The sequence below is a fragment of the Quercus suber genome, unplaced genomic scaffold, assembly GCF_002906115.3.
Source record: "Quercus suber isolate HL8 unplaced genomic scaffold, Cork oak 2.0 scaffold_45, whole genome shotgun sequence".
NCBI lineage: Eukaryota > Viridiplantae > Streptophyta > Magnoliopsida > Fagales > Fagaceae > Quercus > Quercus suber.
In genome coordinates this window covers 1,595,941-1,606,098 of record NW_027069510.1, presented here as the reverse complement: position 1 = coordinate 1,606,098, position 10,158 = coordinate 1,595,941, and the positions used below count along the sequence as shown (strand labels likewise).

General features: G+C 35.2%; 1 protein-coding gene across 1 annotated transcript; it reads left to right on the top strand.

Moving 5' to 3' along the window:
- The first annotated feature begins 4,105 nt into the window (after nucleotides 1-4,105).
- LOC112039741 (prohibitin-1, mitochondrial) lies at nucleotides 4,106-9,731 on the top strand. Its single transcript, XM_065771533.1, has 6 exons — nucleotides 4,106-4,227; nucleotides 5,302-5,487; nucleotides 5,977-6,093; nucleotides 7,176-7,346; nucleotides 7,735-7,947; nucleotides 9,220-9,731. Exons 2-6 carry the CDS (start codon nucleotides 5,311-5,313, stop codon nucleotides 9,412-9,414), a joined length of 873 nt encoding a protein of 290 aa, XP_065627605.1. The 5' UTR covers nucleotides 4,106-4,227; nucleotides 5,302-5,310; the 3' UTR covers nucleotides 9,415-9,731.
- The last annotated feature ends 427 nt before the right edge of the window (nucleotides 9,732-10,158 follow it).

Here is a 10,158-nt window from a genome sequence, read left to right as displayed (position 1 = left end):
GAGGAGGAGAGGGTCTAGTGCCACGCGTCGGCGACGGGAGCACGGCGAAGGAGCAAGCCTTAGGCGAGCTATCACCTCTGCATTGAATGCCCTCAACTAATGTCCTGGCCGCATTAATGAGGACAAGACTCCTGAACAGTGCTGCCTTGGGTGCCGCAATCCACTGGAGGAATAGAGATGCGGCTGATGGGACAGGCTCTCAAATGGTGGCCTAACTGATCGACAAATGGAGGGTTAGGATCAGTTTAAAGGGGTATATAACGTAGGGAGTCTCTCCTGAAATGGGGAGGGAAAAAACGGCATTAAGAAATTCTGTAATGACCCGTGCCCTCTGAACCTTTGTAATCAACCTTGAAAGAAATAATAAGAACATTAAGCTTCAGAAGACCAGTCTGAGGAGCATCATTGTGCATCCCATTCCATGTTTAAGTTGATAAATCCACATGCAACCATGCAGGGCAGTTGTACCCCTTACTAGGGCCTAGTTCTTGAGCCCACACTCTATAAATTCATTGAAGGGCAAGCTGGGCTTGGGTCCACTCTCTCAACCTGAAGAAGTGTCCCAAATTCGGTCCCTACATCTTGCATGCTATATTCCTCCGAATTGACTATCTTATCATTTTCCATGTTCAAATTAGTGTGTGCCTGACCTAAGTGTGTCCTAGCAACAGATGATGAGCGACTAAATATATTCATTCTACTTCTAAGCAATTAATAATTACTGGCAAACCTATTACTAACCACTGAGATCCTTGCTATCAGGACCACCTCCTCAGGAAACTCCATTGCAGGACCACCCAAATAATGCCAATTCGTCGGCTAACAAAACGGGTTGACCAACGCGAATACTATGGTTTGCCAACAAGTGCGAGGCTGATCAACGCTATCAAGGAGCAAGTAATGGCTATACAGTAATATGAGTTCCTAGTAACTTCTTAATTGCAAAGAAATAAAACTCATACATCTACTATCCATGGCTCTGATACCATTAACTACCACTCACCGAAGCATAAACCATTGACAATTTGCTAATGTTGCTGAGTTGTTAACGTTGAATGTAACATTTTTACAAATTTGATGATCTAAGGTTTTACCAGTTAGTTCAACTAATAAAGTCTCTTATAATTGAATAAGTGATTTGTAGTTTTTAATCTCCGTCACACTAAAAACTGATTGGTGTCTTAGTCTGATGATAATGAATACAATCATCAGAAACGAACATCATAGGTTGAAACTCTATTAAAAGAAAACATTTTCTTGATATAATACTTGGATAAAGTTCTTGCCAAACAAAATTTAACACGTTATTAATCAATGAAAACTCAGTAATAAATTTTCATAAACAAAAGTCTAAAGACTCTAGAAGGGAAGTTGGGGACAAATGCACGTTTTTTTTTTTTTTTTTTTTTTTTGGTATAGAGGGTAATGCATTAACAATTAAAAGACCTCTGAAACAGAGGCAATAAACCGATCATACATTGTTCCAACAGAATCTAAATTAAGCAAAAATGCAACATCATATGGGGGATCCATAAAAATAGTAAAATCCTGATCCATAATAGCTCCCCTTCGCGCTAGTGCATCGACATACTTATTTGCCTCTCTATAGCAATGTTGGATTCGCACCAAAGGGATTTGTTTAAGCCCTTCTCTGTAGTTAGCAACCAGAACATCAATGCCATTTGCTTTCTCCAAGTCTTTCTTCAAAAGATCAACTACCAACTTTGCATCAAGCTCAAAAACCACCGCTAGGATTTTAAGGGAGATACATAAGCGAATTCCATCTCTTAATGCCCATAGTTCAGCTGCAACACTAGTGGCACTACCTATAGCTCTTGCGTAACCTTTCACCCATTTGCCATCTTCATTTCGAATCAATCCACCTCCTCCAGCCAAGCTGGGGTTACCCATGGACGAACCATCAGAATTTAATTTAAACCAATTGAGGGGGGGAGGCAGCCACCTTACCTGAATCTTTGTCTTTGTTTGGTTGTACTTCTCGGTGATGCCTAGGTAGGCCATCTCGGCTGCCTTGGCTAATGTTTCAGCCTTTAAGTCTTTGCAAATGTTTGGTTTCCCAAAAACAACACTGTTCCGATGCAACCAGAGACTCCATACAGCTATGGGGAACACAATGGCCCAATCAATCTTAGAAACACCACATTGCTGCTTAGATTTACAGTTTAGCCTCAACTAGTCCAGAAATTGTGTGCCATAGAAACTAGCAACAGAACATGGGGGAGAGAAAGAATTCCAGAAAATCCGTACCTTTGGGCAGTCCCTAAGAGCATGGCTAATCGTCTCAAGGGCTGAATTACACAGGGGGCACAATGGAGAGATATTCATACCTCTTTCAGCGAGAAGGCAGCGCACAGGAATGCTTTTATGGCAACATTGCCAAAGGAAGCACTTGATTTTAGGAAGACTTGGAACTTTCCACACCCACACTCCATTGAAGGAACAATTTATTGGATAATTTTCATTGGCATTGGCTAACCGATATGCATCCTTACGTTGGAATTCGCCGCTAGGGGATAAGCTCCATGATAGTCTATCCTCTCTAGACTTAGAATAGGGAATAGGAGTGGCTTTCATTTCCAAAAGAATATCTTTAGGAAAAGAAAAGGAGAACTTATCCCAGTTCCAGCCATGGAAACTAGCTATATCCTTCAATCTTACTTCTTCCTCACCTCTGTTCAGAGGACCACAGATGCGACTTCTAAGGGTACCCGTGCTCAGCCATTGGGACAAATGCACGTTGATAGTTGCCAAATAGTCCTCTTCTACTTCTACCTATTAAATTATCTTGTTGTTAGAGCCTTTTTATTGAAAGGCCCAAAACAAGTCAAGCCCGCTTTTAAAAGAAGTAAAGCTCAACTATTTTGGGTCCATTATTTACTCTTTCTGTTACTTGATGTGGCCCAAGGCTATATAAATTTAATTGAGATTTTATTTTTATTTTAGAAACATTTAATTGAGATTTTAAAGGATTTTGATATAAAGGATAAAGAATGGTCTATTTAAAGCTTACCCATGGGCTTAAGAGAATTTTGAAAAGTGCTTCTCAAAAAAAAAAAAAGGAAAAAAAAAGAAAAGAAAAAAAATTTTGAAAAGTGGATTTGGAGCACTTACAAAATCCAAAGGCCATTATATAAGCATGCGCAAACCCAACCACAAACAATACTTAAGCTTACCATGGCTTAAGATGCGACTCTTTAACCCAACTATTGGATCTAGTTGATTCTCCCCCCAAAAAAAAAAAAATGGATCTAGTTAATGGTCCATTATGACATTTGTTATTAAACAGTTTTAAGAAAAAGTTTAATATCACTTTTACGTGAGATAAAAAAAAATTGAGAGTGCAATGTTATATATTTTTACAATAAATTATAGGTGGTTAGTTGTTATTGGTTCAAATTTAAACTTAACACTACTTTTTGCCCCACATAATAACAACAGTAAAACCTGCTACTTAAAATTTGTTATAAAAATTTGTGAACATATCAATTTTTCAAAAAAATTATAAAAATCAGCTTTTTTTTTTTAATATTTCTTAAATCAATGTCATTAAGTCTTAAAGTATTTGTTAACTTTTCACTTTTTAAAATAATCAAGTGACATATAAGTATTTTAGTAGTGTCAAGAGCATTTTTTTTTTTTAACTAGTATCAAGAGCTTCAGTAATATTGTATATTCTCCCTAATAAGAAGGACCACGACTCAGTCTCCTTCTCCACTTGTAACATTTTTATGTTATAGAAAGTATTGTAAGCAATGATCAATTTCCGAAGTTTTGTGCTGATAAAGACAAGAATGTATTAGTGTTTAAATAAATAAGGACTAAAATGATTTTTTTTTTTTTTTTGGGGTTAAAGGAAATGAAGTACTTTGCTTAGAACTAGGATATCTAAAAGTTGACCAATACATTTCCATAAAAATTAATATACATATATATATATATATTAATAAATAAATAAAAAGTTGACCAAAAATTTAAGTGGGCTGGATTGTTGTACAAGTAAAAAACAGCCTACAATATCTGAAACTAAAAAGATTTTAACTTTAAAATTTTATTATAAAAAAATAAAATAAAAATAATGGCACAGTCATATTGTGCGGGGTTTAAGAAAATATGAAGGCTTGGCAGTCACTTAGCTGAAGCATCTTAGCTTTAGGGTTTATATACTTTGACACCTACTCTCCTTGCAAGACGCTTCGCTCTTCAAGTCTGTTGCCTCTGTTTCTTCTTTTCTTGTTTTTTATTTTTTATTTTTTGGGTTCTTCTATTTTTGCTTTGTTTTTTTTTTTTTTTGGTTACTTTCCATTCTTCACTATAAGCATCAAAACCCAATGTCAAAAAAAAACCCACAAGGTTAATTTATTTACCTTTTTTTATAACGTCAAAAGGAAATGAAATAGAGAAATGTTTGTGGGTGTAGGTCATTTTACTACTATGTTAAGCTATGGCCTGCTGTTAATGTTAAACAACCCAGATGATACTTTAGACAAAAGAATTTTCTCAGAATTGAGTATTACTATTTGTGAGAATGTTCCCATTTTCTTAAATTAAGGGGCTTTGTTTGGTATCAGAGAGCTTATTGTTCTACATCATTGGTTCAATTTACTTTCCTTGAGTGCAATAGTTGTTTTATGAATTTTGATTTTTCTCTCATTTTCCTTCTTTCTAATGTTTTTATCATCTTATTGTTGTATAGAATAAGAGAATAAATGGGTTTCTTTAAATTAAGGGGCTTTCATCTCTCCCTGTTGTTTATTTTAGTTAGAAGTGTCCTGTAGCAGGAAGAGGATGTAGGAAATATATTGTGTGTTTTCTATGATACCCACTTAGGAAATATTTGGAATGCAATCCTGTTATGTGTCATGTGGATTCATTTGGAAGGAATGGAAGTATTGGATGTTCGAAGGCATTGAACGACCAATGATGGTGGTGAAGCGGACTGTTATGAGTACTTTGTATGAGTGGATGGCTGCAATGAGTAGTCATTGCTTCTCTAGTTTGTTAGATCTTCTTGATTGTTGTACTTTTCTTAAATTTTGATGCTTTACTGCTTCCTGGCAGTTCATCTTGCTGTGGAGAACTTGCCTCCCCTTTTCTTACTTACTTGGTTACATTCTATTATTTCTGTATGTTTTGCTGCTGCACTCTGCTTCATGTAAACAATGGGTGGCATGATTAGATTTTTATTTAATTCCTAACCTGTGATACCCAAAAAAAAAAAATACAAATGTATATTCTCTGCATTTAGGAATCATTTTGACCTATACCCTCTACATTCTCAGTATTTAAGACATGAATTTCAACAACGTTAAAGTTCCCAAGGTGCCTGGAGGTGGTGCAGCTTCTGCTTTGCTTAAGGTTGGAATTATTGGTGCAATTGGTTTGTATGGCGCTGCCAACAGTCTCTACAATGTTGAGGGAGGGCACCGAGCCATTGTGTTCAACCGCGTAGTTGGCGTCAAAGACCAGGTTCTGTTTTGTCTCAAATTCTTGTAAATTTTTTAAAAAGTTATAGTTGGTTATCTTCTTACCTTTGTCTCTTTCTTCTTATGTTATTATTACTAATTATTAAGCTGTAACAAAATCTGACCAGTTTTTCTTATATGAGTTTTGATAATTCGTTGGAAGTCATTTCTGACAAAAGAAAGAAGTTTTGTATCATTGTAGTCATTGTAAGCTTTAGTTTTTTAAACATCAAAATAATTTAGGATCAGTTGAAGCTTAGGATTTGACCCCTATGAACTTCTGACCCTTTTCATTTTTTGGGATGGGTTTGGTCCATACTACATTTGCAGGTAAAGACAAAATGTATTATATTAATAGCCTGAAAACCCTAGATTAAAAAATATTGCTCCCTATCATCTGTACATTTGTATACATTTCATCATGTTATGTGCAACACTTTGTTCTAATTTCCATGTTTTGATATAGCAGTACATTAATGTGTTGAATGTGCAGGTCTATGCTGAAGGTACACACTTCATGATTCCATGGTTTGAGAGGCCAGTAATCTATGATGTCCGTGCAAAGCCCCATCTAGTGGAGAGTACTTCTGGGAGCCGTGACCTCCAGATGGTAAATCTCTTTCTCATTACCATTGCAGAAATTGACGTGATTATATATTTTTTAAAGTTGTGGTTCCATTAAAACTCTTGTCTGTTCTGTTTTATAGTTATATTATTCCAATCTTCAAAAGAAACATCAGTGGGTGTGTATAGGCATCTGGGGTTTGCCCCTTAGGGGTGGTCCCATTGGCCCATATCTCTAGGGGGTTCCTCATCATCAAAAAAAGAACAAAAAACAAAAAAACCAAACATCAAGTGAAATTTCTTATATTTTTACTTAAATTCATATTAATTAATTCTTTTTGTATTGTGTTGGCTGCTCTCTATGTACTCATAGAGATTGCACATTTCTAGTAGCCTTCTTTTCAGCTACTAATTTGTGCACCTTACACCACCCCCAACTATATTTAAAAAAAAAAAAAAAAAAAAATTTCAAGTCATGCTATAAGGACTGTTTGGGAGTTTTTCTGAGTTTGTGTGTGTGTTAGATTTCCGGTTCCTTTTTCTATCATTCATTTTGTGTGGGCATGTGTACATTTTTTTTTTTTTTGGTCCATGTAAACTGAATTTCATCTAGTATATATGTTTTGTTAGCTTCATTATATTTAAGAGACCAGCCTCTTTAGTAAATGTAGGTATCAGAAGTGGAAAGGTGTGCCATAATATTTAGAAAGCACTTTATTTACACTTTTTTTTTTAATAAGGAACAATTGGTTACAGGAAAGCACCTACGCATGTCAGTCATTAGGTGTCGGTTCCAATGCTGGATGGTTTGTGGCCACTTGAATAACAATCACTGGGTCAATAATGAATCATCCTATTCATTTCTTACTGTGTTTCTCAAGGCAAACAATACTGTTGCAACATATCTTTATAAAACTTTGCCCATGCTTAGCTATATGGTGAAGCGTTTATAATAGCATACAAAAGCCATATAGAGCTAGTTAGTGTTTTGGCAGCTGTTATAATTCGATTGTAGAGTTGAATTTCCATGCTTGTAGTGGTTGATTTATAGTCAAATATTTGTTACTTAGAACGAGCCACCGCCTCCTAAGTTAATGTGTAATATAGATCTTTGATTTTGATGTTCAGGTGAAAATTGGGCTTCGAGTTCTTACCCGTCCCGTGCCAGACCAGTTACCGACAGTTTATCGAACCCTTGGTGAGAATTTCAATGAAAGGGTCCTGCCTTCAATTATTCATGAAACTTTGAAAGCTGTTGTTGCTCAGTATAATGCCAGCCAGCTTATTACTCAGAGGGAGGTAAAACCCAAGGCTTATTCTTTTTGACAGTTTTAATAGCATATTGATCTAATTATTTTGGTTAGGGTACAAATATTACTTTTGGTTCCATATCTATCTGTTATAGTCAAGCTAATTGAGTTAGCAGAACTGTTTCTCTGAAGGTCTTGCTGTGCAGATTTTCTTTATCCCCCCTTTGACTAAGATGTTTTTTTTTCCGTCATCCAGTCATATAAAGCAAATATATCATGTGATGAATCCTTGCCTTTTAATATTCTGTTTCTTTTCCCTCCTAGTACCTTGGTCTTTTTTACTTTGAATTTCTAGTATAGTTACTGAAGGGTGGGTTCTAATGAAAAAGGTACACTTTCAGGTTTCACCGAGTGTTTATTAACCTTATTATTTGTAGGCTGTTAGTAGGAACATACGAGAGATTTTGACTGAAAGGGCTGCCAATTTCAATATTGCACTGGATGATGTGTCAATCACAAGCTTAACTTTTGGGAGGGAGTTTACAGCTGCAATCGAAGCCAAACAGGTGGCTGCACAAGATGCTGAAAGGGCTAAATTTATTGTGGAAAAAGCAGAACAAGACAAGAGAAGTGCCATTATTAGAGCACAGGTTAGTGATTGATTAGATTGATCTTGTCTGCCTTAAATTTGGCTCAAGTTGCTGCAAATGTATTTATTTTCTCTAAGCTCTTAATCATCTGTTGTTGCGTGAATGTTGGTGAGTGATCTACTGGATTGATCTATTGCCTCCTGATGTTAAGCCAGTGAGAATTGGTTTAGAAATTCAGCTGTAGTAATTCATTGGAAAAAATAGAATCATGTTGCTTCATTTTTTCTTGATCATACACTAGTCCCCCTTAATGATTATTGGCTTCTTTTGTGGGTTTAGTGGTTAAATTTTGGTGATTACCTGGCCATTTTGGTCAAGAACATTCAGAAAGCTTTTTGTTCTCTTCATTTTTAATAGGAATTTCTGAGATCCCCCTAAGAGAATTCACACCAGAATAATGTTAAGACATCGTATTATTCACAATATATTGAACAACTATTGCATTTTTTTTTTTTAGTGGTAATTGTATTCATGAATCTGGGTTTTCTCTGTTCCTTGTAATTTGTTGAACTTCAACAGGTCTTGATACTATTTGAAATTCTCTCTTGTTTATTTTTCCCCACCGGTTACCACTTACCAGGGTGAGGCCAAGAGTGTGCAGATTGGTCAAGCCATTGCCAACAACCCAGCATTTGTCAAAAAAAAAAAAAAAAAGAAAAAAAGAAAAAGAAAAAAAGAAAAAGCAAAATATAATCACCTTTAATAGAATCTAGCTAGTCTTTTTAATTGGATTAATTCAAGTAATCCTATTGGTTTACATTTTGAGGTAATATTTGATTCAAATACTAAACCAGTAATTTTAGACTCAACTCAGTGTGAAACTTTACAACCCAATCATTCGTACTTAAGTTTATTAAAAATAATTTCCCCATTCTCCTAGAATATTTTAGCAAAACCCTATAGATGCTGTGACCCTTTTTTATTTTATTTTAAAATTAACTATCACAACACCACAACAACAACAGTTATCACGTTTCCAATATTCGCTACATACTTAATATTGTTTTCCCCCTTTTACCTCTTTCTATCTCTCTTTATTATCTTTTGCTGAGTGCTTTATATTGTTTTCGTGTAAAATGTGTGTTGATGCAAATGTGTCCATGGAACCTTTGTTAAGTTACATTGTAGTAAGTGTTGGATGAGCCATGCATAGATGCTTTAATTTTAAGAAATATATATTAAATTGAACAAACAGTTCAATTTGTTGAATTTAAACGGTTCTTGACACCATTTGAAATATTCTCTTGTTTATTTTTCCCCACTGGTTACCAGGGTGAGGCCACGAGTGCGCAGCTGATTGGTCAAGCTATTGCCAACAACCCAGCTTTCGTCACTCTCAGGAAGATTGAAGCTGCAAGAGAAATTGCACATACTGTCTCAGCTTCATCAAACAAAGTTTTCCTGAAAGCAGATGATTTGTTGCTGAACCTTCAGGAGATGAATTTGGATCCTACTGGAAAGAAATAGGCATTACAGGCTAAATTACCATCCCTTTAATCCTGTTAATTAACTCTATTGTGGTGATATTCCTTGAACCTGAGCAGTGCACAAATTAAACAGACATTTGTCTTTTGATGTACTTTGTGAAACAAGAAAATTAAGGTTTTTATCAAATTACTGTTAGTGGAAATATCCCACTTCTATAATGGAACTTCTTGAATTGTTTCAATCGGTTTAGTTTATTAACTGTTCACTTGTGATGATATTGTGTTACTGTCAATGGACAAATTGAACTGTGAATGTTACTTTTTTTTAATAAAAGTGTCATTTCATTCTACCTTTCACTTTTTTCTGGTCTTATTTTTTTTATGTTTACTTTGGATGTGTATGAATTATTAATTTGTTTGGACTTTGTGGGTCTGTTTCTTTCTTCTTAATTAGTTTGGACAGTCTGGGTCTGTTGACAAAATAATCTTATGATTAAGTCATTGGTGAAGTTATTTCTGGCTTTGTTGTCTGTTTGTAATGAAGAGAACCATCCAAGTTTTTATCTGCATACAAAATGTAAACATTTGAATTGAAAAAACCAATGAAGCACCGATCAATTCCATCCACATGAACAACATTTGACAGTGTGAGGACTAGCTTACATTGGTATCATAAATCTTTATTTAGCTATCTTCACCTTATTTCCCGTATCTTTGCTTTGTCTGTCTATTCAACTTTTTTATTTTGGTATAATCAGGTGTTTGCTATAAATATGTTTTAAAA